This window comes from Centruroides vittatus, unplaced genomic scaffold (genome assembly GCF_030686945.1).
Source record: "Centruroides vittatus isolate TY-2023 unplaced genomic scaffold, ASM3068694v2 contig_301, whole genome shotgun sequence".
NCBI classification, from domain to species: Eukaryota; Metazoa; Arthropoda; class Arachnida; order Scorpiones; family Buthidae; genus Centruroides; species Centruroides vittatus.
Genome location: NW_027121927.1, coordinates 3767150 through 3784283, shown reverse-complemented (window position 1 = coordinate 3784283; position 17134 = coordinate 3767150). Strand labels below are relative to the sequence as shown.

General features: G+C 28.4%; 1 protein-coding gene across 1 annotated transcript in view; it reads left to right on the top strand.

Annotated features, from left to right (window-relative positions):
* Ubr1 (Ubr1 ubiquitin ligase) overlaps nucleotides 1-17134 on the top strand; it is a 49558-nt gene that overhangs the window by 19271 nt on the left and 13153 nt on the right. The window contains 4 exon segments of the mRNA XM_067267429.1: nucleotides 2397-2520; nucleotides 4497-4715; nucleotides 7458-7725; nucleotides 14267-16790. Coding sequence (XP_067123530.1) covers nucleotides 2397-2520; nucleotides 4497-4715; nucleotides 7458-7725; nucleotides 14267-16790 — 3135 coding nt within the window.

Genomic DNA, 17134 nt, shown 5'->3' with positions numbered 1-17134 from the left:
CTGGTAGACCATCCACTTCAACTGATGAATAACACATTGTTCATATCAGAGATTTGGTGATTTGGTGCTCAGTGATCATCATTTAACAATTAGAGACATTTTTGAACATGTTCCAGTATCATTTGGATTTTGTCAAACAATTTTTAAACATCATTTGGGCTTGCGCCACTTTGTCTCTAGAATCGTTTCTTAAACCTTGGATTTTTCAAAAAGCAGTGTGTTCAAGTGGCCAAGGAAGTGCTTTCTCAAGGCAAATCATTCTTAAAACATATCATTATGAGTGGTAAAACATGGATCTATGCTTTTGCCACTAAAACTGCTCAAGGATTAAGTGAATGGTGTTTGAAGGTGAAACAAGACCAAAAAGACCACATCCAAGTCCAAGACCAAAGATAGCCAGGGTCATGTTGACTATTTTCTTTGATTGTTGTGATGTTGTGCATCACAAATTCCTTCTGACTAGCCCATCTAGCAATGAAGAATATATTTTGAGTGTTTTGTCATTTGCATGAAGTTTTGTCATTCATAGAAAACAGCCTGATTTCTGGTAAGAAAATTCATGGATTTTGCACAACAAAGTCCCTGCTTTCAATGCTCTTGTTGTTTGAGAATTTTTGGCTAATAATTCAACAAATACAGTTTCACAAGCTCTATATATCACTGTATGACTTTTTCCTGTTTCCTTGATTAAAATTTCTGCTTTGTGATCATCATTTTGATTGATGCCATAAAACAAAATTCATTGTGAATATTGAAGCGGTTTCACAAAAACAACTTTAAAGCATGTTTCAAGAATTAGAAAAAATATAGGGATAAGTGCATTGCAGTGGGAGGGAATTACTTTGAAGAGAAATAAATTTTGATAAATAAATTCAAACTTGCATTTTATTGGACCATTCCTGATACTTTCAGATCACAAGTGATAAGTTTAATATGAATGTTCTGTTCCAAATTTATATTTGCTGTTCTGAAATCAATTTTCTAGGAGAAATCTGAGAGAGAATGTTAATTGTAAAAACTGAAAGATACTTCTTCTAATTATTTAATCTGAATTTTTAAGAAATTTGTATTATATATCTAAAGATTTTTTAACTTTATTGATTAAATTCATTTTTTTTTCCTTGGTAAAAATGGAAAGTCATGAAAAAAGTCATGTAATTAATATATAATATAAAAGTAAATAACTGTTGTCAAAGAAGCCAAACCAAACATCCTGGAAGAAATGTTATTGATTTATTGATAAAACATTTTCTTATGGAAATAATTTCAGTTCTTAGTATTAAATTTAGAATATTACTTTGATTTTTGTTTAAAAAATTTATATAAAAAGTAAAATTGAAAAATTTTATTATGTAAAACAGCACTCACTTGTACAAAGAAATCAAAAAGCTAGTTTCATTTTTAACATTCAATGGTAATACTCATCAAAAGTTACAAACTTTCTATGATAAAATAGTACCATTAACTTGTAACAAGAATTTAAATAATAATTAAAAATTTGATGAATTTTAAATGACAGACAAAAATTGTATCCAGTTTTAAAATGTCAAATTTTTTCTAAAAATTCATTTATTATATAGAAAGAACATTATTTTGGGGAGTAATATGTGGTTTATAATATGAAAAAAAAAATGTATTCACTTATATGTCATACACCATTTTATTAATTTGCTAGTCTTTATTTACATTTCATTTATTTTATCTTATATGATTTTTTTTCATAGTCTTGCATAGCTAAATTTTGATATTTTAAAGTTGAAAATAATTACTTAGATATGAATCTTCAATTTAAAATTTAACTTCAATTTTCAGCAAAAATTTTGTGTATGATTATACTGTTTGATTTTATTAATGACAAATCAGTTTTTTGATAGTCACTTATTTTAGTTGATGGAATTCAGTTTATAAAAACTTGGAAAAAATTCTGATCAGAATCGTGCAGATATTTCAATCAGAAAGTTGTCGTACTTTATTTACACATTTCATACCATTTATTTTCATCAGTGTACAACACATTATCAGATTTAGTTTAATCAATATGCTGCACATTGCACTCAAAGAATTGTTTGTTATACTGTACTTGATTCAAATATTAAATATAACAAAAGATTAGCACTATTTGACTTTTTAACTGTATCATTTTAATTATCGTGAATGTGCATTAGTTTGAAATGACTTTTATAATTTGGATACATACATCTCAGCTTTACCAAAGCACTAAAAGTACTTTAGTGTTATAGTGTGTAATATGTATAAACATAACTTTTTGTAATAATTTAAATATTAGTAAATAATTGATGTTTAACCTGTATTAAATATTTGTTGTATCTCTTAGATTTTTACAGTCTGAAGATTTTTATAATCTTATTATTAAGTATTTATTATTATTATTATAGTGCACACAAAACACACAGATACAAAATGAGTATGAGTAGTGGTGGAGGTTACTGTGACTGTGGTGATGAAGGTGCCTGGAAAGCTCATGCATTTTGCGAAGTTCATCTTCAAGCCAAAATTCAGGTTTTAGATATATATCTTAATTAATTTTAAGTCAAATGAACTTTTGTTTCTTCAATTATATGTAAACACTTAAAAATAGGAATAACAGTAGGATTGAACACAAAAATAGAATATTTTAAAATGTAATAATCAGTAATTTATTATTTCAGAATTGTTTCTGACACAATGAATTTCTGACTCTTATTATTAATAAATTATAAATTCATTCAGATTTGTAAAATAATTTTATAAATTCCTCTATCCTGTATTAATTATTAATTTAAAGCTATTTTATAAAATAAGACAATTAAATTTTGTCTAATAAATTTATAAATGCAATTTTTTTAAATTTTTTCATAAAACACTAAAAATTATACACTAAAAATCACTTTAATCTAATATTGACTTGTTCATTAAAATTGCTAATTATTTGTTTAATCTTATATCAAACATAAAAAATTAAAATTATAAATTCCTATTTCACTTCAAACATTTTTTCCTATTTGTTTATACTTGTTATAATAAATCTAAAACTTCAAGTTTATTAGAAATACCATTTTTCTGAATATCAAATTTAGATCTGTTTGTTTAGAACCAAAATTTCAATACTTTTGAATCTGTTCATAATAAGCATTAGTAATTTCTGAATTTTAGCCAAATTGTGAATAATAATTTCTAAGTCAGTATTTTTGTAGTTTATAACTGCATGTTAATCATAGTTATGCAAGGAAAATGATTCTTAATATCTGTAATGATGAATGATTTACAGAACAGTTATCTTTCCAAAAAGAGAATACCCAAGTTTTTGGAAAAACTTTTTATTTTCTAATACGGATTTTTGTATCTGTTTTATTGTGTCTCCTCTTTTCTGGAGATTTGTATTAGAAATTTTTAAATTGCAAAGATTATCTAGAATTGACAAATTTGATTAAACTAATTTGTAGCTGTTTGCCCCAATTTCTAGTGATATTAAATAATGAAAATATTAAAATTAGTTTCTTTGCCACCTTATGCCTTTTATAATAACCTAAATTTTAAATTTTTTTCATCAATTTTGTTTTTTAAAATGTTATATTAACTAAACTTTGATTGTATTAGTGATTATTAAAAATGTTAAATGCTTTTAGAAAATCAAAAAGTTTTGCTAGATTAATTTTAAATTGTACTTGTAATATCAAATGTCTTAAATAGCTAATGTGTTTTCATTTAATTTTTTCACAAATTATTAACAGCTATCAGAGCAATAATGTTAACAGTAAACTATCTGAATTGTTTTGACAGTCACTCTTATGTTTATAATCTTAAATAATATAACTTACATGAAAATTTGTCTCAAGAAGTTTTCGACAAGAAGGTTCATTATCAGATGAATCACATGTGGAAGCAGAAGACATATGGTTTTGGAGGAATGTATTTCAAACATGGACAGGTTTAAATGAATAATTTTGAAGTTAAGAATTTCTGTGCTAAGAATAATGTTATCTTCTGATGTTGGACCTTAATGATCAAAAGTTCTAGGATTAATTTACTGTAAGTTATATTAAAGTTTAGAGTATAGAGCAACTCTGATAAAGCAGTTTGTATAGTTTATCAATAATAATCATTATAGTAAGCAGAAGTTTAGGTTGTTTTAAAAGTCAATACATGAATGTTTCATCTGAAAGTTGTCTATTTCTATATCTTTATTAAGGGTTAATAATGTAACATAAAAAATTTAAATAATACCTAACCAAAATTATCAAGTGCAATATTAGTAAAGAGTGAAATTTAGTGTACTTTCTTTGTATTACATTTCCACTTTGAAATTTTCCTTTTAATATATTTTATTTTTTACTAAAAATATATATTTGGTATATTTTTTCCCTCCCCTGTAATTACTTTAATTTTTGTTTATAAAAGTTGTTAGTTTTTGACTTTACATCTGATATAATTTTCTGTTTGTTATATATAATTTAAAATTAACATAAGATGAATAGGATATATTCTACATTCTTCAGGCCAGTGAGGGAGCTACTCCAATGGACAAACTTCCAGTTGATTTAGTTGAGAGAATGCGTTTTGTAATGAATACTGTATTAAAATACTCTTATCAAATGCTGACTTGGGAACATGCAATCAATCTTCCTGTTGATTTACAATCTCAAAAGAAAAATGATGAAAGTAATATGACTTATGCAGCTGTGTTATTTAATGATGAAGTACACACTTATGAACAAGTAAGTATAATAAAATTAACTTATTCATATTTAAGTTAATCACTAAATCTTAAAATGTTTTAAACATATAAATATTTACTTTGAGGAAGAATAATACATATTTTGAAGCTAATGTCAACTGGTAAAATTTCTTTATTTAAAACATATGTTAACATCTGTTCAGTTCTTCCTAATTACATGTTTAATAAAAATTATGGTTGGGACAATAAGTAATAAGTATGAACTTAGAAAAAATTGTCTAATTCAGATTATCATCATGACCAGATTTTATAATTTTAAAAATAGATATAAATAACCCAAGGAGTCAGCTGATAATTACCAGTAAGCATTTTCAAAGTTTCTATCACCTTCAGTCCATTATTTTGTAAAATTTCATTGTTTTATCACCTTTAGCCATTTAAATTGGAACACTATTCAAACAGATTATAATTTATAAAGTAATGGTCTGAAGATGAAGTACACAAGCTTTGAAAATGTTTACTAATAATTATTAATTGTGAATCCTTCACATGAGTTAGATACGTTTATAAGATTATAAATTTAAAATGTGTTTGTCAGCCTGTAAACTAACCAGTTTTTAATGTAGCTCCTCATATTTATAAAAATTAACAAGATTTTCTTACAAGACTTAATAAACTTCACACTGGACTTATTGTATAACAGACTTCATAAAAACTGCATGTGCATGAAAACATTTTGTTAATTTGTATAATTTGTCACTGGGTACATCAAGGTTTTAGGAGGTGTGTCTTACAAGACTTATTTTATGAATTACTCTATTTTATGGCATGTAAGACCTATGGCATGTATTGTCCAAAAAATTTCCCTCCATTCTATGTGAAGTTGCAATCCTCCATGTTAATGAATTCCTCAAATTATCTTTAGTAGGCAACATGAAGACACTTTGACCTGTAACTAACCCAAATCTTGAATAAAAATGTTATTGTTTAATTAAACTTATTATTATTATTTAGTATAGCTAAGCACATTTTGCATGTATTCATTTGAACAGTTTAATAGTAAATTAAGTTCTTTTTAAACTACTATTTTTTTCATGATAAATGAAAGTATGCATTTTAGTTTTTCTTTCTTCAACCAGAATACAGTTTTAAAAAAAAAGAGGAGTCGAGTGCTAAAGGCATGGGATAGCTTAAATACACTAAATATTTTCCTCTATTTTGTGCAATGAAAAGTGTCTTATATGTATAAAATACAGTGTGTTTTTGTATGAATGTTTAGCAATTCTTAGGTAATTTACCAACAGAGAAAAAAAAGTAAAAGTTTAATAAACCATTATATTATTAAAGAGCTTCTTGTCTCAAAAATTGTTGAAACTAATATCTCAAATACTATAGTAGTGATAAGAGACTTATCACACTGCTACTGGTAACATCAAAATGACACTTCTATAATCAGAATGCAACTTTATTTCTGAATTACTTATAATGCAATCCTCATAGTACTGTGCAGTGTGGGTGCAAATAAATCTTGAATGTTTTAAATTGTAGATTAATGTCAGTTTCTCTGCAAATTTGTTCTACAACATACAGCTATATATTTTTATGTATTGCTGATGGTGGTCTTGTGTACTGAAATGCATACCAGTAATAAAGTTGCACTCTGAAAATAGAAGTGTCATTTTGATGTTACCAGTAGCAGTGTGATAAGTCTGTTATCTCTACTATAGCATTTGAGATATTGGTTTCAATTAATAAGCCATTTTTATATGATAAAAAATTGTTATTAAGAATAATTTCATTGTTGTTATTTAAAACAAATATGAAAGGTATTTATGTAAACTTTCAAGTTAGACAAGTTTAGCATCAATTAAACTACTTAGTGACGATTCTACACGATGATTCTCTCACTAGGAAATCAAGCATTCTTCAATAACCATTTTTTACTGTATGGCTCTCTATGGGTTATTTTCAACATTACTTTAGAAAAATCTTGTCTTGCCATATACAAGGTAAGTGCGTGTAAATTTTCATAAGAACCATAAAACAGGAAAGAAAGAAAACAGTTATTGAGGAATGTTTGGGTATCCTAATGAGAGAATTAACCTGTATTATTCAAAAAGTCCTTGCTAAGTACTACAGTCCTTGCTAAGGTAACTATTGATAATAAATTAAACAATTACTGTTGGTTGAAAAATTTAATACTTTCAATTCAAAACTGCAATAACTACCACATTTTTCAATGTAATAATTTATACACACTGGTTTAAAAAATTAAGACACAGTTGTTCCGGAAAAATTTCTTCCCTAGACGATCTCCATTTTTTCTTTTGTTCTAGAACAATTTTTTTTCCTTAGATGACCAGACCTTCTTTTATAGGCTACTTAGCCATCTAATATTAAAACGTTCTTTAAAAAACAGAGTTAGTCCAATTAAAAGAACAAAAGAAAAAATGGAGATCGTCTAGGAAAGAAATTTTTCCGGAACGACTGTCTTAATTTTTTAAACTAAAAATTTAACATCCGACGGAACTTCAAAAAAAATTATACACACTAGTTACTAATGGATTAAAATGCTTATTTTTGTAAAATTAGTTTGTTTCAAAGAATATATAAATGCTAGAAAAGCTTTGATTTTAATTATATCTTTTACAGAAGTATAATAAAATTCATAAATTTTCATTTGGAATTTTACAATCGCTCTATTTTTATATTTTTCTCAATAATTAAATTTGAATGTATTTTAAAGTATATAATTATTAATCTGGTTCTTAATTATGAACAGGTGATTCAGACATTAGGACGTGCTATTGCCTGCTCACAAAAAGAAGCAACTGATTTTGCTACAATTATTGATCGAGAAGGTAGAAGTATCGTAAAATGTTCTAACTTTACAACTTGTAATTCGGTGCGGCATATTATTGAACGTGTTACATCAAGGCATGGCAGTCAGCCTCTGAAGGTTATAGTGATGCACACAGATGTTTTGGCTCATCAAACTTTTGCAATGCGTTTATTATCTTGGCTACAACAGATACTAGCGTATAGTGAAGGTATGTAAAAAGAATTATTTTTGCAGATTAATGTTAGTTTCAACACAATATTCCAACCACCTGGAATATGACACAGCACAGCAGCTATAAACAACAGAATTGAAAAGAAATAAGCTAGAAATAAAATTTATTTTTAAGATATGTTAAGTATAAACATTAAACACATCATTTTCATAAGATTTGAGATTTTTGTATAAGAAGTTAAAATTTAACAGGAAGTTTTTGTCCTAGTCTTTAAAAGCAAATTTTACAATTATGTTGTTCTGTAGACATAATTTTCTGATGAAGTAGTGTATCTTCTTCTAGGACAACCATTACTTCAAATTTATATATTAAAATAATTAGGTGAATATAAATACAAGTATTCTGATAAACTTTCTTAATTATTTGTTCACATTTGTTATGTAATGTTTGAAATCATGGGCCATGAAAAGGAACTATGTAATAATATAAAAAAACTAATTATCACAATATTACGAGAGGGAAAATTCCACAGACGTTATAAATCATCCACACACTGGTCATCATAGAAAAACAACTAAGAAAGATGATTAAAATTTATGAAATATTTGTATAAGAAATTTTAAAAATACTGCAAAAGAAGTTAACGAGTGGAGGAAACAAGCTTTCAAGTTTAGTGGCAACTGTTAGAAATGAAATTTGAAGTTTGCAAAGCCAAAACTAAGCCATTGCTAATGGCTGTACTGTAGAAACCATTATATAATGTTAATAACTATAATATATTAAACTATTATATATTGATTGAAGAATGTAAAGACTGGATGAATAGAAAATAATAGAATTTAGTGAAAAGTCAAGAATTTGTGTAGGATCTAGTGATTGTGGAGACAAATTTGTCTGGAAACATGCATTGGAAAAATTCAATGATGACTGTCTACTGAAGCCTGTTAAATTTCATACAAGTTTAATGGTTTGGAGTTGCATGTACTGGGGTGGTATTTAACAAAAACCAGAGTTAATGCTAAGATTTATATGAAAATAGTTGAGCACTCTTTGACTATCAATTGATGATCACTTTGGTGATTCCAACAACTAGTGGTTTCAAGATGACAATGCTAGTTACCATCAAGAAAAGTCAGTAAAGGATTTGCTATAGGAAAAACAAATCAGGTATTTAAAGTGGCTTGCCAACAATCTGGATATAAATCCTATTGAAAACTTGTTGGTGGAAGTTAAACACTAGTCACTTCAAAAATGGCAAAGAATAAGGAGGAATTGACTGCAGCAATTAGAGCAGGTTGACAAGAAATTGATTAATACCCAAACCTGATACAATGAATGCCAAAACATATAATGGCTGTTATACATAAAAAAAGATGGTGCTTCAAGATTTTAAGTATTATTTATTGAACATGATCAGAAAATTTTGTCTTTAATTTGAGTACAAAAACTCTGTTAAATTTTTATTTTTTTATACAATGATTTAGAAACTAAATCATTATGGCAGACTTCATATCATAAATGCAGGAAGGAACTGGAAAACCTACAAATAGTAAACCTGAGTTTCTCTTACAGCCATGTCTGTTTTAACATGTTGATTGCCATAATATTAAAAATATTTGCAATCTCTGGGACCAGGCCTTTTTATTCATTTAATAATTTGAACAATATAATAGGTTAACAACAGTCATACTCAATATGGCAATTTTTTTAAAACAAGATTTTGAAATGTGAAGCAAGTGTACTTCATGCGGCCTAGATAAGAACATTTTTATGTTGATGCTATGAGGTGCACATGTGCCCTTCAGTTAAGCACCTGAAAATTTTAAGAAGCTGCTTTTATCATAAACTATATATTTGTTTAGTTTATGTAGATCATTTGTATCAGTAACATCTGGTATCTAAATGAACATAGGTAATTGTGAAAAAGAACAAGCTCGTTTGGAAATGTTGCTGAACAAAATTTTGTCAGATCAAAAACCTTTTTAAAGTTACAAAGCAAGTAGTGGTTATTCTGGTTCTTCTAGCTCTCCTGTGCAAAAAAGAAAAAAAAGGTATGCAAGTCTTCAACTGCTGGTCTTGTTGAACCCAGTACACAGGGCCGGATCATTGCATAGACAAATGAGACAAATGTCTAGGGCCCGGTCAAATTGTCTATTTTGAAAAGATTTGTAAATAAGATAGTTTACTTTTCTGAATTTTTAAATAAAGTTTATTTATATTTATATACTTACTTTTTTTGAACTTTCTTGGCTTTTATTTAAATTATCTTTTTCATTATTTGATTTACCTTTCATGGGTAAAATATTATATTATTTAAATAGTAACCAAAAAAGTTAAATTAAACAATTAATATTTTAAGGTAATATTGTTATTGTATAACAACTTTTGTTAGATATTTAATAAAATAAATTTCAATTTTTTTAAATTTATAAACAAATTGTTCAAACTTTTCTAGAAAAATTAAAATTTATTGTTGTATATTAAATTTTTTATTAATAAAAATTTAAGATTTTTTTTTTGTTTTCACATTATTTAGTTTTGTTTTATTTATTGTTTTTATTTTTTTGTGTGCTCTATTTCTTGTGGGAGAGGGAGGGGGCCAGGTAAGAAGAAAATGTTTAGGGCCTCAAAGTGAGTTAATCTGGCCCTGCCAGTACATTATTTCAAACATCTACCAGAAATATTACTCAATAAGGCAGCAGACAATCAGATGGGTTCTGGTAGTGGTGCTTCATCCACATGAAGAAACAATTGGAAAAAAATGTTATCACGAGTTTTCAATGGGATAGTGATTTCTCATCTGATGAAATACTTAGCAAATCTGCAGATTTGCAGTGAAATGAGTAACAACAGACCATCTGAAAATTTTTACTGCTTTTCTGCAAGATTTGAAAATAAATAAGAATATTCAAGATATGCAGATAAACAACCTATTGATCTATTTTTTTTATTATTTGTGGACGAAAATCGTCTAAATCTGATGGTACGAGAAACCAATAAATACGCTTCCCAAAAGACAGAAAAAGAAGAATTCAAAATTAGAAAGACACTAATATTCAAAAAATAAAAATATTTTTGGGAAGGCAGTTATGGATTAGATTAGTTCAAATGCCAAAGCTGTTATGTTATTGGTCTAATAATGCCTTTTATTCTAATTAAAAATCAGTTATGTCTCAAAACTGATTTGAGCAACTGGTATCTCTTTGACAATGAAAGTGCAAATATTTCAAATAGGCTTTACAAAATAAAACCCCTTCTAGATTACATAAGTCAAAAATTCTGTAATGCCTTCATGTAACATCTGTGTAGATGAAACCTTAGTGCCTTTCTGAGGATAACTGGTTTTTCTGCAGTATATAAAAAATAAAAAAGACAAGTTTAGAGTAAACTTGTCATTTTTTATTTAAAACTCAGACTTTGTATTGAAGAAGGTTATACTTATGATTTCTAAATATACTCTAGAAGGAAAAAATAATAATTCCTCTGACAGTGTGCCAACATCCATAGTTATGGGACTTTGCAAAAATTTGTTGGACAGTGGGCATACTATATTTGTTGATAATTATTACACCAGTATTGAACTTGCTCATAAATTGTTGGACAGACAAACTCATCTTGTAGACACATTGAGAAAAAATCAGAAGGGAAATCCAAAAGATGATGTAGGAAAAGAGCTGAAAAGGGCAAAATTATTGTGAAGGAAAGTATGTACTGTACCTCTGGAGAAGTGATACTAAAGTGATGTGATAATTACAAAGTTTTGATTCTAACAACGAAATGTATAAATAACATGGTTTCTGTCACATCGAAAAATGGAACTGAAAAACAAAAGCTGACAGTTATCAGAGACTATAACGAAAGTAAAAGTTTCATTGATCTATCTCAGTGTTTTGCAACCTCTAACGAATCATTGCCCCTTCAATAAAACTGTTACATAATAGCCAAAGTTCTAAACGCAAAAACGTGTACGTCGGATGTTCAGCACTGCTTTCCTGTAAGCCCAGAAGTTTGACAATGGTGTTTGGAAAGTCAGTGGAATCATGCTCGACATTCCAAACACCATTGTCAAACTTCTAGGCTTACAGGAAAGCAGTGCTGAACATCCAACGTACACGTTTTCGCGTTTAAAACTTCAGCCTCAACCTTGCTATTATCGCCCCCTTCACTTCGAAAAAAATTTTGTTGGGTGTTAGCCTTGGCTCTCAAATTCTTATTGCATTGAATAGACTAGTGACTAGTATAATATTATTTGTTTAATTATTGTACAATATAACAAATAAAATATCTAATTATTCTTAATATAATGTTTTACTATAGTGCCCAAAAAATTGTTTTTTGCCCCCAAAATATAAATTGTTACTAATTGCCCCTGTTGAGAAACACTGATCTATCAAATAAAAGCCTATGTTTCTTGTCTCAGGTGTTCTATCAAATGGTACTGTAAATTGGCTATTAAAATTCTGCTGGATCAACAATCTTGAATGCATTCATATTGTACAAAAAGGTTACAGTTAAAAAAAATATCAGTATTACTCAATTTAGAGAAGATATTGTCAAAGACTTGTTTCAAATAACTCCAAAAGAATAGCCCACTTTAGCAGAAAAACCATTTCATTGAAGATGAATACCATGAATAGATGAAGATGCATAGCTTGCTATAAAAACATGGCTGAGCAATATGGCAAGAAATATGCAATCTCAAAGGCCACTGTGTCTCATTATAAGTGTATTCAGTGTGATAAATTTTATTGCATACCTTGTTTCACTGGAGTTCATACATGCACATAATAAATGTGTTTACAATTGTAATTGTTATTTTTTAATTCTTTTACTTATATTCTCTCACCAATATTTTGCTTATTTTCTAAACTATAATAAAGTTGCAGACTCCAAAACTTTGTCACATTTATTTATTTATTTTTATTATTTACTGAACAAGATATAAATACAACAGAGTAAAACAAATACAAATAAGCCAATAATGCAAAATATATATTATTTTTATTCTTATTATTAGGTCCTAAGAATTCCAGTTAGAGTCGGGCCAACACAAATAATATGTTCATTAGGCCACCTACTTTTGTTTCACAAACCACTTCTACTGTAACATGATGCAATTGTGTGTGACTCAGCTTGGGGTAAAATACTACATGCAAGACATGTGTGTGATAGCCTATTCAGTTATGAGCACTGCATATCACACAGCAGTCAACACATTAATCAGGAGACAAAGTTCAGTTGGCAAAAGAAATTTTTATTCTCTATGCATTTGTGATTAAAACATCCCTCTCCATGTGGGAACACTCCAGTTTTTTTACATATGAATTTTTCATTAAAATCACAGTATGCTCTTCAAATCGTATTGAGAAACTATTGGGATATTAATGAGAAGTGTATATGAAAAAACTGGAGTATTCCTACCTGGAGAGGGAATGCATAGAAAATAAAAATTTCTTTTGTCAACTGAATTTTTTCTCTCAATTAAAACAGACTTGGTTGTAAAAGATTTACTGTTTGATATTCTTAATTGGAACACCAGTAGGGTTCTTGTGTATTTTTTTTTATATTTCTTATACAAAAAGCTTAATTCTTATGGAAATAATTTGTTCATTACTTGTACTTAATTTATGTTAAAATAAACTTTATTCCTAGCATATTCTTTTTCAGTTTTTTTGTTTATAGTTGCTGTGCTACGTAATATTTCATGTGATTGGAAAATTATGTTGAGAAGACTGTAATAATTTACTGTAAAATTCATTGATTAGATGGCCATATAATTGGGGGATCAGCCTATTGTCTTGAGGCATTGGGTTTAAATGTGATCCTATCCCTTCTAACTTTATGTAGATAGTATGGTATAAGATATTAAGATATTCCTCATTTTTCATCAATGCTGGCCAAATCCATTGTGATTTAGAGGTTATCTGTAATATTTATGGCCATATCACATAATTAATCACTTATAGCAGGGATGGGCAACCTTTTTCTACATAAGGGCTGCATTTCAAAACTTTTGAACTGATGCGGGCCGCGCACAAGAGAAAAGAGGAGGAACTGTTGGTAAATCACGATTTTTTATTCATATATAATTATAAATTAGCATATGTATACTTAATATAGCTTCTGGCACCAATTTAAACGTAATATATCGGAAATATTTGGTTAAATATTAGTCACCGCTAGTTTTAAATTAGTTTCAATGTGTCTGTTAGCCGGTTTCTTGTTTTAATTTTTACTAAATTCACTGCGAAAAAACTTTTCACAAATATAAGTTGTAGAAAGTAACATTTGAATTTTTGTTGAATATATCATTAAGCTGGGAAATTGATATATTTATTCATATTTTATGCCACGCGGGCCGCAAAAAATACTACTGCGGGCCGCAGGTTGCCCATCCCTGACTTATAGTATGATTTACTAGATGCTGTTACTATGCATTAGTAAACCATAGAAAATAAAACACTTCTAACAGTAATTATAAAAATGAAAAATATGTATTTATAAATTAATGTTAAAAAATTAATTTAAATAATAATTTTCATTTCACATTAAATAGAAAAATCTATTTTAATTCTAGGTTTTCGAATTATATTTAGTGAAGTTATGATGACTCCTGCAGATTCAGATTCTCCTTTATTAGAAAATGTTTTATTAAGTGATACTCAGCTATGGAAAACTGCTCGGAATCAGTGGCATCAACTGTTTATAACTGGAATGTTAATGGAGCAACAATGTAAAAAGACTTTTGCAAAAGTATTTACTAAAAATTATCCAGTTTTGGTAAAAGATTTTATAGCAGATGATCATGAACACTCAATGTCCATCACTTCATTATCAGTTCAGGTATTTACATTACCTCTTGCTCACACACTCATTAGGGAAGAAGATGCTATGTTTGTTCTTTTAAAAACATTTTTATCAGAATGTGAACGTAACCGAAATGAGGATGGTAAATTAGCATTTGAGAGAAATCACTCAAATCCTAGCTTTCGTAGAGCTCAGTATGTACTCTATGATGTGAAATATTTACTAACTGTGACACCCGAAGAATGGACAGATGGAATGAGAAAAAATTTTCTTCATGGAACCCATTCTTTGTTGACTTTATTAAACTGGATGCAAGGAATGGATTCAGTTGTAAGACAAGTTGGTCAACATGTTGAATTTGAAGCAGAATGGGAAACTGGAATTAATCTACAACTGAAATTAGCATCTGTTGTGACTTTAACTTTAAAATGGTGTGGATCAGACAGGCTTGTTTTAATAAAAGCACTCAGAGCTGCCCAAAGACATTTTGGAACATTACAAGATAAAATGGTTTATGTTGATAGAGAAATTCTTGGACACAGTGCATCCTGTATTGATTATGATATATCTAGTATGCCTGTAACAGTTCACATTCCCTTGTCAAGATTCATTGCTGGATTACTTCTACATTTAGAAAAGTATGGATTGAATTACCATTCTCCTGAGTTTGAAAATAAATCAAGTCCTAAACAATTAATGGAGCTTCCTTTGAGGACACTTGTAATGATGGCTCAGTTTCGAGCAGGAATGTGGAGGAGAAATGGTTATTCTTTATTAAATCAAGTTTATTTTTATCACAATGTGCGTTTACGTGATGAAATGTATGATCGAGATATTATGATGGTACAAATTGCAGCTTCTATGATAGAAAGTAATGAATTTTTAATTCATCTCATAAACAAATTTAATTTATTGTTTTGGATTGATGAATGTTATGATGCTGCTCATCGAAAATCTGAAGATGATCTTACTCGACAAACTGTAACTGTTGCTGAAGAATTTTTAGGATTGATATTAACAATTGTATGTGAAAGATATACTCCTGGAATTGGAAATGTTACTGAAGCTGATAGAATCAAAAAGGAGATAATACAATTATTATGTATTGAATCAATGCCCCATAGTCAGTTATTTAAATTATTACCTAAAGATCCAAACTATGAAACAGGGATGGAAGAAGTTATCAATGAAGTTGCTGTTTTCCGTAAACCTCAAGGTTCTGCTATTGGAAAGTATGAAGTAAAACCAGAATTTTATAAAGATTTTAATCCATTTTATTATCATTATACAAGAGAAGACCAGTCAAGAGCAGAAGAAGTTCAATTAAGAAGAAGAAGAGCAATTAATGAAGAAGAATGTTGTCCTCCACCTGTACCTCCTCAATTTTGTTCAAATTTCTCCTCAATTATTAATATTCTGCAATGTGATATTATGCTACATATAACTAGACTAGTATTAAAGAGAACTATAAATCTGCAGTCTGCTGCCTACTCAGAAACACAGTTTGAAAAAATATTACATTTGATTGGATTGGCATTACATGAAGAACAACAAGTTTTGGAAGGTAAAGCAAATATAGCATTTTCATATATTGAAAAATCTCAAAAAATGGACATCCTTCAATATCTAGAAGAATGTTTGAACTGTCCTCGAATTGAAGTTCAGAAAGATCTTTTAAAATGGACTATAAGAAAATTTAAATATGTTCAGAGTCTTAGATCAAAAGGTGATTTTAATACTGTTGAAATGGAAGAATCCACTTCAAATGTTTCTCAGATTGCAGAAACATCAAAGAGAGATAGGAAACGCAATGCTGAATTAGCTGCTGCCCGTAAAGCAAGAATAATGGCTCATATGTCAGCAATGCAAAAGAATTTCATTAAAGAGCATGCAGAATTGTTTAAGGAAGCAGAATTAGAAGAATTATCTATGTCTGGTTCTCAGATTGAAACGACAACAGAAATGCAAACAGATAATCCAGTTGCAATTGGAAATCAACAAAAGAAACGAAGTGTTAGCAATCAGGTTTTCACTTGTATTTTGTGTAGAGAAGATCAGGAAGTAAGCTTGGCAGGGCCGGCATTAGTTTTAGCTGCATTTGTACAGCGATCTACTGTTCTGTCAAAAAATCGAAAACACATTTTAAGCGATGCAGAAAACTATGATCCTTTACTTGTTCCAGCTGATTTATTTTCAGGACCTCATACTATAACTTGTGGACATGTTATGCATAGTGATTGTTGGCAGAAATTTTTTGATTCTGTGCTCAAGAAAGAAAGACGGCGTCCATTGAGGTACAGCTTTTTTTGTCTGAAAATAATGTATTTCATGAATAACAAATTTATACTAATAGGTTAGTTATCTTAATACAAACAGATAGTTCTGTTAATTATTTACTCAATTAATTTAGTATATGAAATAGTTATCTGTAGCATCTGTTTCTTATTAAAATTTATTATTTTTTTTAAAGTCCATCATCCTACTTACAAAATTTTATAATTTATTTAACTCTTCTCATAATAGAACTTTAAATTAAATTTAAGAAATTTTCCTAAACAATTAAAAAATTAATCATTATCATAATTTTTATGTAAGTAGTAGTGTTTTTTAATCTTCTTGTTATACTGACATAAAATTT